Source organism: Nicotiana sylvestris, chromosome 8 (genome assembly GCF_000393655.2).
Source record: "Nicotiana sylvestris chromosome 8, ASM39365v2, whole genome shotgun sequence".
NCBI classification, from domain to species: domain Eukaryota; kingdom Viridiplantae; phylum Streptophyta; class Magnoliopsida; order Solanales; family Solanaceae; genus Nicotiana; species Nicotiana sylvestris.
In genome coordinates this window covers 12,152,511-12,175,687 of record NC_091064.1, presented here as the reverse complement: position 1 = coordinate 12,175,687, position 23,177 = coordinate 12,152,511, and the positions used below count along the sequence as shown (strand labels likewise).

Below are 23,177 nucleotides of genomic sequence, written 5' to 3'. Positions count from 1 at the left end.
CACATCACACCCTAATATCAAGGACCTTACTTCATCTTCATTTTCATCTGGAGCAAACCCAAAGACCAGAAACCACCATAGCCGCCGAACCTTGACCACCCCTAACAACCACGTTTGTCACCGCCACCAGCCCCTGAAACCCGCCGGAAAAACCGCCACCCAATTCTATCTTCGAAGACTCAGCGACTCACTCTGACCTTCTTAGCTTCACCCTCCACCACGACTCCTCCATTCTCTAGCTTCGCCAAACGACATTGGAGAAGTCGAAACCCGCAAACCTTTTAGATGCTGTAAAAACCAATTTGAAAAATATCATGAAGCAGAGCCACAAATGGCCGTGGTTCTTTTCTTAGCTTTCCGATGACTCTGTTGTTCGCAGCCTCATTTTTGAGTTTAGTTCGTCTTCTTCCATTCGAGTTTTGGTTCAAGGCTGTCATTTGCTGGGTTTCCAGATTTCATGGGAACTTCGTCAACTGATATGGTTAACCGGTAAGGTTCAGTCCGTCGATTCAAATTGAGGTTCCGGTCGCAGGTTCATCTGCTTGTTTAAAGATTTGTTGGGTGTTCTCTCCTTAATCAATATTTCAAAGAGTGTGCTGCAGTAGAGGTGCATTTCCCGAACCTTTATGTTATTTCATTTCGTTATTCATAATTTGGTGAAGGATTTTGGTATTCTGTTACATTGGCTTGTTTGCATATGCTGTCTTATTTCATTATTTGGTTAAGTGCCTTGATTCGTGATAGTGAATAGGATGAATTGATATTTCAGCGCAACCTTGACTTGTATAACTAAAAGTTTCGTAGCTTATCCGGTAGATGAAATGGTGAAGGAAACGACTTGAGTTGAAACTGATTTAGGCATTCGGTGCGCCGCAGGGATATAGTATGCTGTTGTTTTTTTAGTTAGCCTTCACGTCTAGTTGATACTTATGTCATTATTTTCTTAAACTTGCTTGATAAAATTATGGTTCAACCTAAGCTATTGTGTTGGTTAATTAGGAAAAGAATTTGGGTTTAAGTTGGTTTTAAATGTAAATGGTTTGTTGTGACAGTCTTGCTTAAAATTAGAAGCACACAGTGAGTTAGGCTTGGGTTAATAAAATTTGAAAGGTTCTGGTCGAGGGAATTAATTCGAAGTTAAAAAGAAATTGAGTTATTTTTCTTATGGTTTTGTCTAATTGCGTTGTTAGAATGTATGTCTAGGCCGACCACACTTGGGTAGGCAAGCCTTAGGATTTTTGTTAGTTTCGAGGCGAGAGGTCGTTCCCTTAGTTAAATTTATCCGGGAAATGCCTCGAAGGATTTGTATTTATTTTATTTCGGGGTATGCCCCAAAGTATTTGTATTCGGAGGTCGATAGTAAAACTCGTAGTATTTTTATTTTATTTTCATTTTTCTTTTATTAAGTGGGGACGACCTCAACCCTCGCGTGTGTTTATTTTGCTTTTATGTGTTTATTTTTACCTCAATTTGAATATTCTAAAACCGACTAGATCAAGTATGCAATCGTACTAGTTATTGGACTTGGGGAGTGCCTAACACCTTCTCCCCGAGTCAAATGAACCCCCTTACCCGAATCTCTGGTGAAGACTTAGTTTTAGAGTCCCAAGTGTTATAAAAGAAAAAAATTATTTTTAGAAAAACGGTGATCTGACACACCGAAATCAAATGTCAGGTGGCGACTCTGAGTTAATCCTTTTGAACACACAATTTTGTCACTTTTCAAATTGAAAACCTTTTTCAAGCTTTTACTAAATCTTTCTTATTAATTTTAAGAGGGTTTAGTGAAGTTTGTTAAAAAAAAGGGAGGGCGACAAAACGCAGGAAATCCAATACCTTTTATCTCTGTCCATTTAATAATTTTGTGTCATACAAGAAAATTTCTACTCTTTATGTCAATCCATCTTGTTGATTGACACCAAATTGTACCTGTGCTTCGATCACAATGAAAAGGGTAGTTCGGTGCACGAAGCATCCCGCATTCATGCAAGCATCAGTGACTGATTCTACGGCAACTTTAATTTTGCCGTTGCTCCAAGGCTCGTTTTCGCTCGGATCACAATGAGTATGCGTAATACACAAACATTCTAGAAACTAAAAATCAAACATTTTGATGATTCTCTATATTCGTACAACTCTGTTCTTGTAGTACGAAGAAAACTCCCATAAATGGGAAATATACGACTAAACGTTATTTTTGCGAAAATACTTCGTGATATTAAAGGTTAACGATACACTAGTATAGCCAAAGGCAAGGGACATCACTATATATGTACGTGAGTAGTCACATCCGCAAAAGCTTATCTAGCTAAGGCGTGAGAAGAAAGAATGAAAGAATACAACAGGCCAAAGTCCAAAACTACGCGTACGCCTTCACTCCCCAAATGTTAGTTTATATTGCCGCGTTAATTGTTGATCTTGCAGCCTGTTTCTTCATTTCCGCGGCTTTGCCACTTCCTCGGAAATAACTGAACACTTGCTGCATATTGCAGATAATGAAAGACGTTAGGGTAAGAGCAGAGACGAATGAGCCTATATGCTATGCGTTCAACCAAATCCAATATTTTCTACGTCGAACATAAACATATGTTAATAACCATTCTCGTTTTAACAAATACAGTCAAACTTTTCTATAACAGTCTTATTTGTTCTGGATTTTTTTGGCTGTTATACCGAAAGTGCAGTTATAGAGAATATATATTATTACATAACATAAAATTGGTTACATAAAAAAACTTGACTTTTATAGTGAATGACTGGTATGTAATAACGTTGTTATAGAGAGATCTGACTGTATTAAATTTTGGGAGCATAATTTCAAAGCTACAATGTGATCAGTGCTAAGAACTTTATATGTCTAACGTATAAAGTTTAAATCATAGATCTGCCTCTAGGTAGAGCAATTAAAGAAGCTAACGACAAAGGGGCAGATAACTAAACCTGAATAACCCATATGCTGATCAACGATTCAACAGAGAAGAATGCTGCACCAACGAAGAAGAATATCTGCAAGTAAAAGCAACGTTCATTCTCTTTTTGGAGCAAAAAACAAGATTTCTGCTTTTGTGACAAGAATTACTCATCAAATTATGTTAACATGGTTTGAGTTTATTGATTTCCGCAATTGACATTAATCTGAACAAAAATATGAATATAGAGTACCTGTAGTATAGATTAGTCCTAATCTATGTTGCTCGGACTCTCCAGAAATGACTCTAGATGCATGTCAGATCCTCCAAAAATAGAGTATTTTTGGAGGATCCGATACGGGTGCGGCAACATTTTGGAGAGTCTGCACAACATAGGTCTAAACAACAACAACAACAACAACAACCCAGTATAATCCCACTTAGTGGGGTCTGTGGAGGGTAGTGTGTACGCAGACCTTACCCCTACCCTGGGGTAGAGAGGCTGTTTCCAAATATACCCTCGGCATCCTTCCCTCCAAGAACTTCTCACCTTGCTCTTGGGGAGACTCGAACTCACAACCTCTTGGTTGGAAGTCTAAGATAAATCTAAGATAGGTCTAAATGCAAGAAAAATCTAAGATAACCTTACCCCGATTATGGAATTCCAGCCTATAAGATCAATTGCATTCAAGAAACCACTGTTAAACAAAGGAATGTAAAAAAGAGTAAGTCACATTATATCGACGAATATACGAAGGAATACTTGAAACATATACATTTAACTCAAGACATTACTTCAAATAAGAAATTAATTAGGGAAAAAATGCTCAAAAGGTATGACTGCAATAACTTTCGTATCCTGGAAACTCATTGTATCATCACATATTGCTTTTTCTAAAACTGGAAAAAAAAAACTTACGTTAATGAATGCCCCCTGAAGACGAATGGAGGTGACGCAGCAGCTAAGACGCAGAATACAATGTGAATCTACAATATATGAATAATAACTCAGAACAGTCCTTAACAAGCAACTCTAAAGTAGAAAAAGGGAAATGTTGTGTTCACCGCATAACATAAGAAAAACCAGCCAAACTTCAGCGCGCTATCAGTCCTGCAAACAGAGGGGGATATCCTAAAATAGTCTTAAAAAACAGCAACATAGGACTGTGATAAAGATTTGTTCTTTAATGAGGTAGTGCAAAAACAGTACCTCATCGCACGATAAAGAGGACGATACCACAAAAAGTATGCTGATGGAATACCGAATAAGTAGATAAGAGCAAAAAACCAAGCACCAGGGTCTATAATGACAAAAAGTTAAGTTAGATAGTTAATTTTTATTGAAGGATTAAAAAGATTGAGCAATTAGTTTAGCAGCAACCTCCTCCTTTGATCCAAACACAGGTTGTTGCTAAAAAATTCCATAGAAGACAACCCGCCAAACCTGCGATTAACCGAGTCCAAGGTTAATAGACCCCTATTGGCACGGGAAAAGGCAAAAACCAGGTCGATCATGCACCAATATGACCAATTGTTTTAATGCAATAATCTTCCGATGGTGGCTGGACTACTATATTGTTGGGCTAAACTAGCCCAAAGACACTTTTAACATGGTGTGATATTGTCCGCTTTGGGCTAAGCCCGCACGGTTTTCCCCAAAAGGCCTCACACCATTAAGAAATCCCTACACCTTATATGTAGACTCCCAATCTTTTCAGCTACCAATGTGAGACTTTGTTCGCACACCCAACATATATAAATACATAATGAATTTATTAATATGCACATCGGTCTCAATCCGGGTAAAATCAAACATTAGTAGTGAATCGAACATACCCAACAACGTAGTGAATGCAACATACTGCATCCTCTGTAAATGGATTGGAATTTCATTTGCAATATCATGATGAATGATAGGGCAGAATGGTGGCCAATTCCTTTCCTCTACAAGAACACCAGCTGCCAAAGAAAAGGGGAGAATAGAAACAATATCAATTTTCACGAAAGAAAACTTTTGATTTAGTTCAAGAACACAACGACGTAATATATACACAGTGGAGAAATACCTCCTGCTAAGGCCTCTTCTCTCCTTTTCACTTCCTATAAAAAACCAAGAAAACTGGAAATTAATAGCGTATAAAATGCCTAAATTACAAAATACAGTCTTATAACAAGTTGGTGTCAGCTATATCAGTCCTCACTGACGATGTTACTCCATACAAACACATCTCAGGCCAATATTATCCAAAACAAAAATAATACTTAGTAATTTAAAAAAGTACTAGGAGTCTATTGTATTTTCTACTGACGTATAAATCTCTAGAAGGATAAACAACTTCAAGATGAAGAAAGCTATTTGACAAAACTCTGGATTATTTATTTAACGGAAGATAAGCAAAGGCATAACGAGAAGCCACCGTAGAGTGCAAAGCAAACATACTTGTTCTCTTCTTCTCAGATCAGCCTCTCGAGCTTGTAGTTCCTTCTCCTTCTTCTTCAGATCCTGAATAGTTATATAAGTAGAAAATCATTGAACTCTAGTCTCCAAATGAACACGGAATTACTGTGGTCACAGGCAAAGTGATAAGCGATATATACACAGTTGAGTTGTCAAATTTGTCTCACCTTTGCACTATCAAGAGGAATATCAACTGTTGAACCACGGGCGGCACCTCCAGTATTCTGAACATTTTAGTAAGTAAATTAATGCATAAATAAGCAAGGCGGACAGCTCAAAATTGAAGCTTATGTAGAAGAGAAGGGAAAATACTCCCTCTTTTTCCTAACCAAATGTGTCTTGTCTTCTTTCAAATTGACAATTAAATCAAGTCAATTCTACAATGTGCAATCATAAGAAGCTAGTTTAATGTAACTAAAGGAGCTCACAATCCTAAAGAACAACAAAAATCCTAGCTCGTTCTGAATGTTTGACTACATTCTCCAATTGAATGATACTAAACAAGAAAACATTCAAGAGGTAATAACATACCAGAATGCAATTAACAGATCTGTTAACCGGACAAAACGAAAAAAAATAATTCAAACCTAATATTGTATATGGGCAATTATATTGCTTCTAACATGCCAAAAAGAAAAAAACGCAACAGTCCCATTGACCTATGGCGGAGGCAAGATTTTCACCAAAGGGTTTGACACCTACTATATGTACATGGGAAAAAAAAATTTGACCTCATACATACAGTGTGATTTCCCTGCGAAAGGGGTTCAAATCCCCTTCCATTCCTCTAGCTCCGCCCCTAGAAATTGATCAGTGGTGGAGCCACATGCAAGGAAGAGGATTCAATGGTCGGAAAGTTATCTATATAAATAGGGTAAAAACAACATTTTAATACATATACAAAATTTTGAATCCTCCTAGCATAAGAGTAATACATGTTCGAATCTCAGGTATGACATTTTGGGCTCGAGCCGTGGAAGCAGCCCCTAATGCAGGCATTAGGGTGGGCTATCTATATCACACCCCCTTGTGATGCGACCCTTCCCCGGACCTTATATGATACCTTGTGCACCCGGTTGCCCTCTTATTAGAATTTCTAGCTCCGCCACCAACATAAATCACATTTTTCTAATAACAACATAAAATTTCTAATAAGATTTAAGTGTACGTACCGCAAACGGATTCACGTTAGCTTCTTCTGCAAAAGGATTTTCATTAAAACGAGCCATGATCAATAACCACGACAGGAATCAGAAATCCCTATGCAACTTTTGCTAAAATCCACAGGCACCCAAATGCAAACCCAAAAATGCATGCGACAGATCTATAAGAAAAATGTAAATCTGTAGCACGTATGGTTTTAATTGGGAGAGTGGAAATTAATGTGCATTGATCACCAATGCACTATTGAATTAAAGCGTCATTCGTTAAATTTTTTTCTTGTAATTTCTGTTATATATTTTTCGTTAATTATCATTCATTTGCATTTTCCTATTTTCTCGCAGAAGAAATTGGGGAAATTTCTGAATCAGAAACAATGTAAGAAGCTATTCGCGGGTGTTCACAGGACGAAATCTGATGATTTATTTAGGTTGGGGCTTTTGGACCTAACTGACAGGTAAAAACCGTTGAGGGGATGAGCTGACATTGAGGTGAAAGGATTATTTGATTTTTAGTACTTAGATATGCATAATTTTTACATAAAGTTTAATTAATTATTTAAAATAATAATTAAATTCACAAATATTAGAGAAAGTATTTATTTACACGATGTAATGAAATTTATTTGATGAAGCAATCTTAAAGTTATAGGCGACAGCCACTAGCGATTGTGATTGTGTTGTGGCAAATAGTGGTGATCGTGGTTAGTGGAGGAGGCCGCTAGTGGTGTTGTCAATAGTGGCTAGTGGTGGATAAAGGTGGTGATTGTGATAGGAGCAAACCTATTGTTGTATGTGAAAGTAGACAAAAGAAAGGAAAATCAAAAAGAGATGAAAATATAATGTAAGCGCTTACATCGACATTCTTGTGATGTAAGCGCTTACCTCGGCATTCTTATGATGTAAGCGCTTACATCGGCATTCTTATGATATAAGCGCTTACTTCGGCAGGGCATTCAAATGCCTATAAATATGGGTCTACATTTTCATTTGTAGAACATCCCAAAACTTCTTCTTTCTCTCTTCAATAAATAAAAAGTTATTCTTTGTGTGGCCGTGGAGTAGGCAAAAATTACCAAACCACGTAAATCTTGTCTTGTGCAATTTATTGTTTCTCTCCTAAATATCATTTTCCTTCTATTATCTTGACACACTTCCCCAACAACTGGTATCAGAGCACAGACAATGTAATTCTGGTAGAAAAGTACAGTATTGGTGCAGGTACTATTCACAAGAATAGTGCGACACTATTGATCATCGTTACTATTCACAAGCACTATTCACATAAATTGTTTTTGTGAAAAATGGCATCGGAAGAAGGGAAAGTTAAGATTGACAAATTCAATGGCAAAGATTTCGGATTCTGGAAAATGCAAATAGAGCACTATTTGTACCAAAAAAAATTACACTTACATCTGACCGAGGTGAAATCGGAAACTATGTCCAAAGCGGTTTGGGATCTATTAGATCGCCAAGCTTTTGGTGTGATTTGTTTGACGCTAACACGAAATGTGGCGTTTAACATCATTAACGAGAAGACCACCGCAGGCCTGATGAAGGCGTTATCAAATATGTATGAGAAGCCATCTGCTTCAAATAAAGTCTATTTGATGCGTCGATTGTTCAACTTAAAAATGATAGAAGGTAGATCAGTCACAGAACATATCAATGAGTTTAATACAATATTAACTCAATTGAGTTCTCTTAATATAACAATTGATGACGAAATCAGGGCGTTGATTCTACTATCATCTCTACCGGAGAGTTGGTCTGCAACAGTAACTGCAGTTAGCAGTTCATCAAGAAGTACCAAACTCAAATTAAATGATATTAGAGACTTGGTTCTAAGCGAAGATATTCGCCGAAGAGAATCAAGTGATTCCCCAGAATCTGCTTTTAGTATCGAAAGCAGGGGGAGAATCAACCAAAGAGGACAGAGTTATGGTCGTGGCAGATCAAAGTCAAGGAGAAGAGGACAATCCAAAAATCGCAAGGACATTACTTGTTGGAATTGCGATAAAAAGGGTCACTACAGTAGCCAGTGTAGAGAACCAAAGAAGAATAAGGAAGAAAATTCAACAAATGTAATTGCTGAACAAGTCGGTGATGCACTAATTTGTTGTGCAGACAGTCCAGTCGAACCTTGGATTCTGGACTCAGGTACATCCTTTCACTCTACATCATGCAAAGAATTATTGCATAATTATATTGCTGGAAAATTTGGGAAAGTTTATCTAGCAGACGGCGAACCTCTCGACATTGCCGGAAAAGGTGAAGTTCATATAAAGACTTCACAAGGCACGCTATGGAAATTGCAAAATGTACGACATGTTCCTGGCCTCAAGAAAAACCTGATATCTATGGGTCAGATTGACGATGAAGGATATACAACAACATTCGGCAACGGATCGTGGAAGATAACCAAAGGGAATTTGGTTGTGGCACGAGGCTTCAAAAGGGGAGCACTGTATGCAACTACAATAGAAAGAGATACTATAGCAACAGTTGATCATGGTCATGATATAACATTGTGGCACCAGAGGCTCGGCATATGAGTGAGAAGGGAATGAAGCTTTTGGCATCCAAAAAGAAGTTGTTAAACCTAAAAAATGTTGAATTAGGTTTGTGCGAAGATTGCATTTACGGGAAACAAAAGAGAGTTAGTTTCTCAAAGGTGGGAAGGACGCCAAAGAAAGAGAAGCTGGAACTAGTGCATACAGATGTGTGGGGACCAGCTCCTGTAACTTCTCTAGGAGGCTCACGCTATTATGTCACCTTCATTGATGATTCCACAAGAAAATTATGGGTTTATTTTCTGAAAAATAAATCTGATGTGTTTGTTATCTTTAAAAGATGGAAAGCTGAAGTTGAAAATCAGACAAGTCTAAAGTTAAAACGTCTGAAGTCTGACAATAGAGGAGAGTATGATAACCAAGAGTTCAAAGCATTTTGCTCGGAGAATGGGATCAGAATGATCAAGACAGTTCCTGGAACACCGAAACAAAATGGTGTTGCTGAGAGGATGAACAGAACCCTGAATGAACGAGCCAGAAGTATGAGAATACATTCTGGATTGCCGAAGTATTTTTGGGCTGAGGCTGTTAACACGGTAGCTTACCTCATAAATAGGGGACCCTCTGTACCGCTGAATTTTGAAATTCCTGAGGAGGTATGGACAGGAAAGGAGGTAACTCTCTCACATCTGAAATTTTTTGGTTGTATTGCTTATGTGCATGTAAACTCTAATGATAGAGATAAGCTTGATCCTAAAGCAAAGAAATGTTTCTTTATTGGCTATGGTGATGATAATTTTGGTTATCCGTTTTGGGATGATCAGAATAGAAAGATCCTAAGACACAAGAATGTCACACTTAATGAAAATATGATGTACAAGGACAAGCTTGAAGTAGAACCAACCAACACCAGCAAACAGACAATGTCTGAAACAGTTGAGTTAGAAGAAATCTCAGAAAATGAAGTGGCTAGAGGGATTACAACTGATTCTGAAATTGAAGATGAAGAACCAGAAGCCGAATTTGAAGAAGAACTAGAAGCCGAACCTGAATCAGAACCAGAACCGGAACCAGAGATAGAATCAAATGCAGAACTAAATCTGGAATCAGGACCTGAATCAAATTCAGATTCTGTTACTCATGAACCTACATTGAGGAGATCTAAAAGAGTCACGAATGCTCTAGATAGGTTAACTCTCTCTCTTCACTATTTACTTCTTACTGATGCTGGAGAACCAGAGCATTTTGTTGAAGCAATGCAGGTGATAGACTCTGATAAGTGGAAGCTAGCCATGAAAGAAGAGATGAATTCTCTTCAAAAAAATAAAACATGGATATTTACGGAGTTACCAAAAGGAAAGAAGGCATTGCCGAACAAGTGGGTGTACAGAGTTAAGGAAGAGCATGATGGTAAGAAGAGATACAAAACACAATTAGTAGTAAAAAGCTTTTATTAGAAGGAAGGAATTAACTACACCGAGATCTTCTCTCCTGTAGTCAAATTAACTACTATCAGGTTGGTGCTAAGTATCGTAGCTGCAGAAAATTTGCATTTGGAGCAGCTAGATGTTAAAACTGCTTTTTTGCATGGTGACCTTGAAGAAGACATCTACATGAAGCAACCTGAAGGTTTTCAAGTTTCTGGTAAATAAAACCTTATGTGTAAGTTGAAGAAGAGTTTGTATGGTTTGAAACAAGCTCCCCGACAATGGTACAAGAAATTTGATGGATTCATGCATAAAAATGATTTCACATGATGTGAGATAGACCATTGCAGTTATATCAAAAATCTTGATGAATCCTATATTATTTTACTGTTGTACGTTGATGATATGCTAATTGCAGGATCTAGCATAAATGAGATCAATTTGGTTAAGCAACAACTGGCGGAGGAGTTTGAAATGAAAGACTTAGGACCAGCTAAGCAAATGCTTGGGATGAGGATTAGCAAAAACAGGTCGGAAGGAACCTTAAAGTTGTCTCAAGAAAAGTACATACAAAAGGTACTAAGCAGGTTCAGTCTTCATGATGCAAAGTCCAGAAGCACTCCACTCGGAAGCCATCTAAATCTGTCAAAGGACCAATCACCTAAGACAGATGAAGAAAGGAAGTACATGTCCAAAGTTCCGTATGCTTCAGCAGTAGGAAGTTTGATGTATGATATGGTTTGCACTAGACCTGATATAGCCTATGCAGTTGGAGTTGTCAGTAGATACATGTCAGATCCAGGAAAGGAGCATTGGGAAGGTGTAAAATGGATATTGCAATATCTCAAAGGCACCTCAGGTATGGCACTTTGTTTTAAAAAGAGCAATATTATCTTACAAGGTTTTGCTGATGCAAATTTAGGCGGCGATCTGGATAGTCGAAAAAGTACCACGGGCTACGTGTTCACCTTGGGTGGTACTGCTGTTAGTTGGATGTCCAGACTTCAGAAAAGTGTTGCTCTATTTACCACTGAAGCAGAGTACAATCTCAGAAGCTGGAAAAGAGATGATTTGGCTCAAGAATTTTCTTGAAGAGCTAGGTAAAGAGCAGGACAATTGTGAGCTTTTCAGCGATAGCCAGAGTGCAATTCATCTTGCCAAGAATCCAGTGTTTCATGCAAGATCGAAGCATATCTAGTTGAGGTATCATCATATCCGAGAGTTGATAAACGAAGGAACTCTTTCCATGCAGAAGATACCAGGATCAAAGAACTCGTTAGACATGTTAACCAAAGTTGTCGGTATTGAGAAACTGAGGCTGTGCACTGCCTCAGTTAGTCTTCAAGACTGATAGCGTGAAGGCGCCACCAGAGAATAGCAAATCTTTTTTTTTCTTTCTTGATGTTACATAGGTTTGAAGGGGAGATTGATAGGAGCAAACCTATTGTTGTATGTGAAAGTAGACAAAAGAAAGGAAAATCAAAAAGAGATGAAAATATGATGTAAGCGCTTACATCGACATTCTTGTGATGTAAGCGCTTACCTTGACATTCTTATGATGTAAGCGCTTACATCGACATTCTTATGATGTAAGCGCTTACCTCGGCATGGCATTCAAATGCCTATAAATAGGGGTCTACATTTTCATTTGTAGAACATCCCAAAACTTCTTCTTTCTCTCTTCAATTAATAAAGAGCTGTTCTTTGTGTGGCCGTGGAGTAGGCAAAAATTACCGAACCACGTAAATCTTGTCTTGTCTTGTGCAATTTATTGTCTCTCCTAAATATCCTTTTCTTTCTATTATCTTGACACGTTTCCCCAACAGATTGCACTAATGGAAGTGATTGGTGATAGATAGGGTGGGCATATTTCGGTCGGAACCGAATAAACCGACCGAACCGATTTTTTTATTATTTTGGTTTCGGTTATTCGGTTTATTCGGTCGGTTTCGGTTTAAAATTTTAAAATTTCGGTTTTTCGGTTCGGTTTTCGGTTATTAAGTTTTTTAGTTCAGTTAACCGAAAAACCGAATTATTAACATATATGTTCTTTAAGTTATATATAGGCTAAGCCTATAGGTAATAAATTAATACTATTAGGTCCAATCTATCAAAGACTCAACCTAATTAAGTAAGTCCATCAACTTTCCAATCTTAACGACTTTCAGTCTATTAAAACTTCCATAGCATATGTGATAGATACCGGGAGAATTTCACACAGAGTTGTAATTTACACTATGTTTGAATTTTATGATCCATAAAGTGTGCAAAGTTTAGTCTATTTTTTTCTATAAACACAATATTTCCAACAATTTCGAAGTTTTGGGAAAAATCAACAAATTTGCCAGTCGTATTATTACATAGAAGGAGTTCAATATGATAATGTTCAAACCGAAAACCGAACCAAAAGTAGAATAACCGAACTGAACCGAACTTATTTCAGTTCGGTTTCGGTTACTACTTATACAAAACCGAAAACCGAATAATCGAACCGAACCGACCGAATGCCCACCCCTATTGATAGAAGTAGTGAAGAGACGGTTCAATGAATTGGGTGACCTAAAGCCAAACCATAATAAAAGGCCCCTAAGCTTATTTCATAAAATTCATATACCACTGACTAATGAGCCACAAAAAAACTTACTTTATGATCAATAGACCAATCAAACAAGATAAAAATAATAATAACTAATTCAGAAGAGCTAAAATTTGAAAAGAAAATGGTCAGAAACAAAAACATGAAATTGTTGTGCCTAGAGAAGAAAAAATTAGAGTTGAAGAAGGAATGTGAAAAAATATAGTAATAATGAACAACAACAATAATACCAAATTCAGTATAATTTTACAAGTAGGGTCTAGGGAGATAGAGAAGTTATTTTTGATAGAGCCCCGGCTTAATGAAAGATGAAAAGAAATCAGTAGCAACAAGCAATAATAACAACAAGATAATAAGAAAATGAAACGAAAGGGACAAATCTCGTACTAAATAATAAAATACAAATAAATTTTCTATAATCTACTCACTCATTAGAATAGTTTCAACCAAATTCAAAAAATAAAAAATATATATTTTGTAACCTTAAATGGTAATTTATAAATTACTCCATATTATATATAGTGTAATAATAATATTGGGGCCTTCTATATTTTGAGGCCTCAAGCGGTGGCTTCATCCGCTTCACCCTTAAGCCGGCATTGGGCAGTTGGTGGTAATGTGAATGGTAGTTGATGCTAGAGGGGGTTGACAGTGGTGATTGGAGACAACGATTCTATGGTGATAATAGATAGAATAATCGTAAAAGTTCACCTTAACATGAATCTTTAAGAGTCATTTGGTCAATTGTATAGTATAATTAAATCCCACATTAGATAATACAACATTTGGCTAATGGCATAAGGAAAAATGATTACTGCATTATTTAGTACACCGTTTGGTTGATGCTATCACCACATTATGTAATGCGAAAATTTATATATTATTTTATATGGAATAGAATGGGATTAGTAATACAAAATTAAAACTATTTCATGAGTTGTGGTCAATATAATTAAAAAAATTTGACGCGTCCGAATTAACAGAGTCAAAGCATCTAACTTTGGTCATAAATTCTTACGAGTAATATACACACGAAGAAAATTTGTTAATCTGGGAAGATGTGTTCAAGGATGAGTAATTTTTACTCATGGTGACTTATACATGTAGATATGAAATATTTTAAGAAAATTTAGTTTTTTCCTAATGAACTAAATAAAAATAGTATTAAGAAGTGTGTTTTAAAAAATCATAATTAAAATAATCCATTCGAGTATCCTAAATTCCTAATATTCAAATTTCAAAATTCTCTCTTTTTGAGAAAAAAGAGAAAAGATAAAAGGAGCCAATCTCTTTTCAACTACCCAGTGACAACCAACTTCCAGGGGTATCAATGGATATTTAAGAGCCGACCAAGCCGTACCGCATTAAATCGATTTTTAGTTTTTCTTTAATAAAACCATAGGTTTTTATATAAATTTATAACCGTACCGATATTTAGGATAAGTTTTTAATTTTATGAAATTAAACCGAAAAAATACTGAACCGTACCGAATAAATTTACATGAATAAAATATATTTATATATTAAATTTAAAAATAATAAAGTATTAAAGTTTTTCTTGGGCCTTGAAATTATGACAAGCCAACAAGTAATTAAACTCAAAATCCTAATTCACAAACCTATTATACGACTATTGAAACTAAATTATTTCCAGCATATTCACTAGCAAGACACAAGGTATTCTACCGATTATGAGTAGCAAACTATAACGTCATAATTTTTCTTTCGTATGATTTAAATATATATTTTTTAATATTTAATCCTCTATAAACTTTATTCTTGAGTCCCTGCTTATTTAATATCGTTTCACTCGTGTGATTTATATTTTTTTTTGTCTTTGCTTAGTTTCTTTTATACTGTTGTAAAATAGTTGACTCTATACTCTGCCCGTCTTTCATATTTTCTTAATTCATCACTCTTTAAATAGTAAAAATATCTCGAGAATTTTGCTAAGTCCTATAAAAGTACGAATGTTGTTGCATTCTGCTTCAACTAGTGATTTTTAAGTGACATTTTAAAAAGATATCGAAAATTTATTTTAGTAGTACTAATAACGAAAGAGAAACGGATATGATTGATAAGGTTTCTAAAAGTGTCAATTTAGTTATACGTAATAGAATAACATTTTACGAAAGAACCGAACCGAAGCATTTGACACCCCTACCAACTACCAACGCCTTTGAAACGGTGAAGCGGAAATTTCAACTCCTTTCCGCTGAGAAAATCGAATCCAACTTTTCCGGCACCGGAAAAACATCCAATTACGCCGGGAAATGAATTCCCGTTTCACAACTCTCATTTTCCGATCACTCAAATCCAGTCACCGGACTCACCACCACCACCACTTTCTCTTACCTCAATTCTTCTCTTCCTCCGCCCCAACGCCTACGTCTACTTCTCCATCTCAAACCCTAGAAGGCTTACGCCATCGGTTAGCCGCCGAGTCACCGACGCTAGGCGACTTTATAAGGCTGCAATCGGAAAACGAGTATTCCGTTGAGGTAGGTACGAAGAAGAAACCGCTGCCGAAGCCGAAATGGATGAAAGAAGCGATTCCTGGTGGAGAGAAGTACACGCATATTAAGAAGAAATTAAGGGAATTGAAACTGCACACTGTTTGTGAAGAAGCGAAATGCCCTAATTTGGGAGAGTGTTGGTCAGGTGGTGAAACTGGTACTGCTACCGCTACTATTATGATTCTGGGCGATACTTGCACCCGAGGTTGCAGGTGATGCTTATTACTATACTTTTATACTTTCTCCTTTCCAATTTGTGTGATAGTTTAACTCAACACGGAGTTTAAGAAAGAAAGAAAGAGCTATATGTCTTTTTAAGCAAGTGGTGTTTAGAACAGACTAATAAGGAAATAGTGTCGCATAAACTGTAATTGAGGGAGTATATGAATGCATTGGAAAGGAATGCTCTTTCCTTTTCCCATTGGGACTTTGGAGTTGGATTGAACCGAAATGGGCTCGATTAGAGCCAAACGGATATAACAAACTTATATAGTCAACCCCGACTAGTTTGGGATTACGGTATGGTGGAGTGTTGATAGATAAATTTGATGGATTTTAGCATTAAAGATCTTTTTACTTGTTCTTTTATGAAAGGAGAGAATACCCTGTTATATATAGTGAAAGTCAGTCAGATGTAATACGAGGAGTAATTGGTGAAATCAAAGAGTTAAGTTGGCGAATCTCAACGTCAAATTCTGGTTTTGCCCGAGGTGTTTATGGTCTTCCCCCCTCAATTGTGTTCACTCATGATAGCGAGAGCCCATAGTTGGCAGTAAAATTATTTTATCTATATTAGTGCTTTTGGTACTTGATGTCTTTCTTATGTTAATTATTAATTGACTCGATTGACTATAGGAGATATGTTAACTTATTGCTCTTTCAAGAATCAGAGAGCTGAAAAACAAGCTTATTTGCTAAAATTGGTTTATTTGCAGTAGAAGATACGTAAAGATTGCATCTTTATAATATGTCTGTTATCTAAAATTCATTTTGATAAATTATGTTTACTCACCATAATTCGCAAATTGGCACTTAGAGCAAAAGGAAAGAAAATGCTGAATCAGGGCTGGGGTTGGGGAACTTTAAAGGAAGACATAAGCATGGTTACGTTTGTTCTTTCTTTGTCTTTTATGCTTTTTGTGGAAATTTATGGGCACCTATTACTTGCTTTGTTGTCGTAAATATGAGGGGAAAAAAAAGATTTCATGGCAGCAGCAAAGGCTTGTAGTAGACTAGTAATTGTGGTTGTTTGGACATGTGAGAGGAGTAGGCAAAGGTGGTAGTGGTTGTTAGTAAAGGTAATAGATGTTTATGGTCTTTTGTGAAACTTTACGTGCTTTTGGTGCTTTCTGCAACTTATATTAGGGAATTTGTCATAGAGATTATACATAGTTAGGTCTTAGGCAAATAGATTGGGATCCCTCCCGAACTTGGCGACTTTTATTCAGTCAAGACCTAAACTTCACATTGGCCTAATTCCCCCCCCCCCCCGAACTTAGAAATTTGATAGCCTCGGTCCCCCTGGATGCTGATGTGGCAAAGAATGGAATACACTCTCTTTTAGGAAAATTTTTAAGAAAGATGCACCGTAGTTAGCTCATCTTTTCCTCTCCTAGTCCACCAGTTCGCAGTTTATATAATCCGTCGAGGATTCGGAAAGGTTAGGGGAGACCTCTTAGAGTAGCCTAGTTTGGATTTTGAGAGAAGTAAGTTGCAATCTAAGCGAATGATCCTTTTAATGATCTCTGCTCCTTTTAACAGATTCTGCAATGTGAAGACATCACGCACTCCACCCCCTCCAGACCCAAGTGAACCTTCCAATGTGGCCGAGGCCATTGCTTCGTGGGGTCTGGATTATGTTGTTATTACTAGTGTTGACCGTGATGATCTACCTGATCAAGGAAGCGGTCATTTTGCTGAGACAGTGCAGAAGTTGAAAGCCTTGAAGCCAAATATGCTCATAGAAGCACTTGGTATGAGTTCCATGCTTTTATTCTTTTTTTTTTAAACTTGATTTTATGGCAGTGGAGTCTGTATGCTTGTTGGGTTTATGTTTTAATCTGATGGTTTCTAAGAAGTTTGCGACCAAGCAAATAACTCCTTTTAGGCTGATAGAATGACAACTGATCTGGTTTCCGATGGATAAGGTCTGTGAAATCCCAACTATGCCCTTTCAAGCATCTGAATAAGCTGATTGCCGTGGCTAAGAATCTCTTGATAAAGGAGCTTAACAATAGGAACCATGAAATTTCATCGAGCATGAAACCCACATGTTTGATATGGGTCTAAGATTTTTAACATCTCAGTTTGTCTTCGACATTTGAAATATGATCAAAACTGATACTTTATTTTGATGCATTATCTTTGACTGCCAAGTAACACTTAGAGAAGTGTTTAACCTTGTTTTAACTTTTTCAAATCCTGAAGGAGGTGTAAGGCTCCATTTCAGTGTCATAAAATGTTTTTATGGGAAATATAGAAATAAAATGAGGAAGAAAATATTTAGAAACATGTTTGTTTAAATGAAAAATGGAAATATATGAACTGAGAAGCTGTGGGTGGTTACAACTTCTCTTCAAAGTCCTATAGCTTTTAAAGCATTTGATTTTCAGTAGTATTTTCTTGCCGGAAATTTCTTAAGTGTGTGTTCTCCAACTTTGCCATTGGCGGTACACAAAAAATTTGGCGAAAAATACTTTTGTTCAGTTAATTAGGTAATCTGACAACGAAATCTAGTTGCCATTGGTCATGCATGAATTTTAACATTTAATGTTCACACTAGCATTTTTGTCCAACTGCTGTTTTCCGCTTCCATTCTGGAAGTTTTATTCAAAGAAAAGCAATAGTAGAAGTGACATATCGGACATATGAACTTGTAACTATGTCTACATACTTAGCATGATCGAAGTTATCGTTACATATTCAAGCTTCTCAGAAATCTATTACCAAGAATTTTCCTTTTCCTTCTGATAACCCAGAATCTATTTACTTTTTTGACCTTACGACACTAGAAGTCATGTATTGATGTTGTTCTCATCCTGCAGTTCCAGACTTTCGAGGAGACCCTGGCTGCGTTGAGAAAGTTGCAAAATCCGGATTAGATGTTTTTGCTCACAACATTGAAACAGTTGAAGAGCTTCAGCGTGTAGTACGAGATCATCGTGCTAACTTCAAGCAGTCCATGGATGTTCTGATGATGGCAAAGGACTGCGCTCCTGCTGGTACATTGACGAAGACGTCTGTAATGTTGGGTTGTGGGGAAACACCTGACCAAGTTGTTAAAACAATGGAGAAGGTGCGAGCAGCAGGGGTTGATGTAATGACATTTGGTCAGTACATGAGACCAACGAAGCGTCACATGCCTGTATCAGAATACATAACTCCTGAGGCCTTTGAGAACTATCGTGTACTCGGCATGGAAATGGTTTCTTTATGACCTCCTTTTTTATTTCGTACATAGGTCCTACATGCCTTGGTTTTTGATAGGATGATACATCTTCCTGAATTGCTGGCAGGGATTTCGGTATGTGGCTTCTGGCCCAATGGTGAGGTCCTCATACAAGGCGGGTGAATTCTATATTAAATCCATGATAGAATCTGATCGTGCAGCATCTTCAGTGTAAGCTTCTGGTCTTCAGATCGTGTCTTCTCATACCACAGGCTTGACGACCGCACAAGATGTTTTGCGAATAAAAAGAAGGTTTGCCATTTGACTCTTATTCCTCTATGGCATCATGTTTCCTTAAAGAGAGTAGAGAGCAAGGGAAAGATATAGGTTTTGCAAGTCTGGTGAGCTTTAGCTGTTGCCCCATATATGCCCTATTTATGAAAAATAAGTAGTTGTAAATCTACCTTATGTAAATCTGTTCCAATCTGTCACTATTCTCAAGTTCTTTCTTGAAACTGATAGAGAAAAGAAAATCTATGCAAGGACTTCATGTCGTCCTGCGAGCATTCATAGTGTTGGATACTGGTCAAATGGCTTTGTGGGTTTTTACAAACTTATTTTTACTTTTACGACATTATCTCTTTTTCTACAAATGAGAAATTTGCTTTTACACATAAAAGATCTTAAAAGACACTTTCTTAATTTCAACATGTAAATAACCATGAAGGCCCATTCCCTCCTATTTACATTGGTTAGGGTCAAATTTTATACATACGGTTAGGGTTAATTTTCTAACTCCGGAAAAAATTCATATACAGGCCAATTTGCATGACTGTGTGAAAGAAGGTGACTTCGTGTCAAAGAAGAGATTTTTGAGATTGTAATCCCTATGGAGATCTTTGAAAAAAGGAAATCCTTATTGGGATGTGCAGCTTCTGTTCCCTCTTTTGGGATGAATTTTGGGCAGTAAGCTCACTATTCAATACACCATCAGGTGATCAATTTTTTTTTTTGGTCCAAAATAAGTGTCCATTTATATAATCAAGAAAAAATTCAATTTGTTTTTCCAAATTAGTCTTATGTACGTATTCCTAAAAAGTTATTTACTCCTCACATTTGAGAAGAGAAGTAAGTGCTACTATCACTATTGTGCAACATTTAATGAAGGGTAGTTTAATCAAAATAACTATTTTCGTCTAGAATTTAGTATTTCCTTAATGGGTGTGCCCAAAGTAAATTGGTCACTTATTATGGACCGGAGGGAGTAACAAAATACTACACTTATTAATTCTCCTGCATGTCACACCTCCTTTTTACTACACATCCGAGAAGGAGTGTATAAGGGAGTTTTTCCAATTAAAGGACAATCGAAACGAGATTCGTTTATTTAAAGATTCAGAATCGCCACTTGGGATAATTTATGGTGTCCCAAGTCACCGGTTCGAATCCCAAATCGAGGATAAGATTGACTCTGTATTGTAGCCTGCGAACCAGAAATCCGGATAAGGAATTCTATTAACCCGGGAGAAGGTGTTATGCACTCCCGAATTCCGTGGTTCTAGCACGGTCGCTTAACAATTTATACTTGGCCTAATTATCTGACTTATTACACGTTTTAAACTTATTGTGTAATTTTAGCTTTTATAACCACTTTTAGCTTGATTATTTGTAATTATAGAATTGTCTTGAAACGAATAACGCGTACGTATATTCGTTTTATTTTTGCATGTAAGGAATCATGTCACGCGTACGTGTACATAATTAATAACACTTTTGGCGCGTCAAAATCATGTCACGCGAACGTGTCCACGATTAATAACGCTTTTGTCTATTTATTAAGAAATATTTGGTTGAAGTTGCGCGAACGCATCCCTCAAGTCACTTTTTAGAATCAAATTCGCAATTATGTTACGCGAAATGTATACGTAATCACAACACTAGTCTAAATCGAGCCTAAAGCAAACTACGAGTGTTTATTTTTTAGAAATTGTAATCGTGTCACGCGAATGTGTACACAAATGAATTAATAATATTTTATTATTACTAAAATTGTGCGCCCAAAGTTGCGCGAACGCATACTTATATTTGGAAATCATAATTACGTCACGCGAACATCGAAAATCCTAAAGATTGCCTATCTGGGTGTTGGCGGCCTAAGCATGTCCCTAGCAATAAGTAACAAAGTATAGTAATAAAACGTTTCAAATCCAAATTATCACTCACGCTTAAATCTAATCCTTCTGTCGAAGCCTATAGTTTATAAAATACTAAAAATTGCAACTGATGGTTAATAAAGGAAAGCAAAAAGAACATTTTAACGCTCGATATGCTTCTGCTAGGATGAGAATTGCTAACTAGCGTTCAAATAGTCCTTTTAGCATTTAAAGTTGAAGAAAGAGATTAAATGTATCATTTGCTTGATTTAACAAAAATGGCATACGAACAAAAATAAAAAATAAAAAAATACATGTACTAGTATTTTGTCTACAAACAAATCAATTCTAGAAAGGGGAAAACTTGTGTATGCTAGTTTTATCAAAAGCCGCAATTCTTTTCATTTTTGAGTTTACCAACAAAGACTAACTCTTAACCCAAACAAAATCAAAATCTATATAAACACTCACAGACAATTTAAATGCAAAATTGTTGGATCAATTCTGTCCATGAGTCTTTTAACCAAGATAAAAGTTCAACCACAAATAATATAGCTCAATATTCACTATTGTTGACATTGCTAATTTTTATTCAATATAAGATCTCATTTGAGATTTCATACAACTAAAATAAGATTAACTTCAACCACAGACTCAATTAACAATTAACAACAACAAAAAAAAACAATCAAATTAGATGAACAACATCAACCAAACAACTAAAATTTCATTCATAACAGTCCCAACACACAAGTATTTGAGAAGGAGTTCATCTAATCTAGAATTAAAATAACAAAAACCAAAGTTCAAGCATCTTCCTAAAATACACGGCATAAGTCATGACTGAATACAATAATGTCCAGGTAATCAAACTAATTTAGACAAGAAAACACATGAACAGATCATTCAAAATAGAGGCCATTTATTAACTATCTAAATCAACTACATAGCTTCTCTTTACATCTCATATGCTACTCAAATGCTGAAGCATACCTGGAAAATGAGAGGAAGTAAGAAATGTGAGATCAGTAGCCAAGCAGCAGCAGTCACAGCTATGAAACAGTGCCCAGAACCAATCAAACAGTAACCAAACAACAGAATTTAGAACAGAGCTTTCAGAACCTCCAAATTCAGACCATTTCTCAACTCAAGTGCAGAATGTAAAGCTTTTAGAGATTTTGGCTCATTAAAAAGATCAAAAAGACCCACTTAATACAGAATTTGATCAATTTTTATCAAGCAAAAGTGTTGGAAATCAGTGCAGTTTCAGAACTTCAGCCGTTTTTGGTTTTCTGGATTTTCTATCTCTTAAAGTCTCTGAGCTCTTCTTGATCTATCTTTGTACTCTATCTCTCTGTATTCTTAAGCTCTCTTTCTGTATCTTTTTTCTGTCTCCTTCCCTCTTAGAATCTCTCTCTTAGAATGTTTTTCTTTTTTGTATTCAATTCCAGTATTTTCCGAATCCCCCCTTTTGTCTCTGATTTTCAGCTCCCTTAAATGGGCATTCAATTAGTGCATTTTCCACTACCAATTCAACTTTTTATTTCTTTAATTATCCACTTAATTGTCCACTCAATTATCCACTCAATTAGTGCTTTTAGTTAATTCGATAATGCAAATACTACCCTACCACTATTAGAAGCTTCTCAATTAGTGACCACTTGCATAAACTTATACTAATCGGTTGATTATTATACACATTCAACCAAATTATTGAACTAATCCCAGTTATTCTGCCTAAGTGATTAAACGAGATACTATTTCAAAGTTTTCTGATATCCTAATTATACGAAACACATCAACAAAACCAATCTAAATAAATAAACAGTGAACAGAAATAGTTTATACTAGAGTACTGATCGAATTTTTGTTGACCAGGAAAAGAAAAAGAGATGAGGAAGACGAATATCAGAATAAAACTAATGTAAATAAACAAAGACTAAGAGAGAACTCACCGGACAGGCTCGAACTTGGGTTTGGCTTTGATATTGTGACTCACCCCAAACTGATGCTAATCATTTGTTTTTTATCAAGAACAAATGAACAGCATCGGTTTT

At 36.4% G+C, this 23,177-nt stretch overlaps 2 protein-coding genes across 3 annotated transcripts; one reads left to right on the top strand and one right to left on the bottom strand.

Annotated features, from left to right (window-relative positions):
* Nucleotides 1–2,085: 2,085 nt before the first annotated feature.
* LOC104227615 (secretory carrier-associated membrane protein 1-like) lies at nucleotides 2,086–6,790 on the bottom strand. 2 transcript variants are annotated; one of them, XM_070153233.1, is made up of 12 exons: nucleotides 6,540–6,790; nucleotides 5,535–5,591; nucleotides 5,350–5,412; nucleotides 4,976–5,009; nucleotides 4,746–4,868; nucleotides 4,291–4,353; nucleotides 4,120–4,210; nucleotides 3,975–4,041; nucleotides 3,829–3,896; nucleotides 3,559–3,607; nucleotides 2,941–3,006; nucleotides 2,086–2,479 (listed from the first exon to the last, which is right to left on the bottom strand). In XM_070153233.1, the coding sequence occupies exons 1-12, from the start codon at nucleotides 6,594–6,596 to the stop codon at nucleotides 2,393–2,395; spliced, it is 825 nt and encodes a 274-aa protein (XP_070009334.1). In that variant the 5' UTR covers nucleotides 6,597–6,790; the 3' UTR covers nucleotides 2,086–2,392. The 2 variants fall into 2 exon arrangements, with proteins under 2 accessions (XP_070009334.1, XP_009778192.1); XM_009779890.2 differs by having other exon boundaries at nucleotides 3,975–4,020.
* Nucleotides 6,791–15,191: 8,401 nt separating this feature from the next.
* On the top strand, nucleotides 15,192–19,533 carry LOC104227614 (lipoyl synthase 2, mitochondrial-like). The gene is made up of 4 exons (XM_009779889.2): nucleotides 15,192–15,791; nucleotides 17,341–17,552; nucleotides 18,624–19,003; nucleotides 19,095–19,533. Exons 1-4 carry the CDS (start codon nucleotides 15,337–15,339, stop codon nucleotides 19,200–19,202), a joined length of 1,155 nt encoding a protein of 384 aa, XP_009778191.1. The 5' UTR covers nucleotides 15,192–15,336; the 3' UTR covers nucleotides 19,203–19,533.
* The last annotated feature ends 3,644 nt before the right edge of the window (nucleotides 19,534–23,177 follow it).

Bases quoted from the DNA above. Each gene is read 5' to 3' on its own strand.
- LOC104227615 (XM_070153233.1), bottom strand. From the start codon at position 6,596: ATGGCTCGTTTTAATGAAAATCCTTTTGCAGAAGAAGCTAACGTGAAT. The intron at 4,211-4,290 runs GTTGCTGCTAAA...TTGTCATTATAG, and splicing joins TGTTTGGATCAAAGGAGGAG to ACCCTGGTGCTTGGTTTTTT. The intron at 4,042-4,119 runs GTACTGTTTTTG...AGACTATTTTAG, and splicing joins CCTCTTTATCGTGCGATGAG to GATATCCCCCTCTGTTTGCA.
- LOC104227614 (XM_009779889.2), top strand. From the start codon at position 15,337: ATGAATTCCCGTTTCACAACTCTCATTTTCCGATCACTCAAATCCAGT. The intron at 15,792-17,340 runs GTGATGCTTATT...TCCTTTTAACAG, and splicing joins ACTTGCACCCGAGGTTGCAG to ATTCTGCAATGTGAAGACAT. The intron at 19,004-19,094 runs GTTTCTTTATGA...AATTGCTGGCAG, and splicing joins GTGTACTCGGCATGGAAATG to GGATTTCGGTATGTGGCTTC.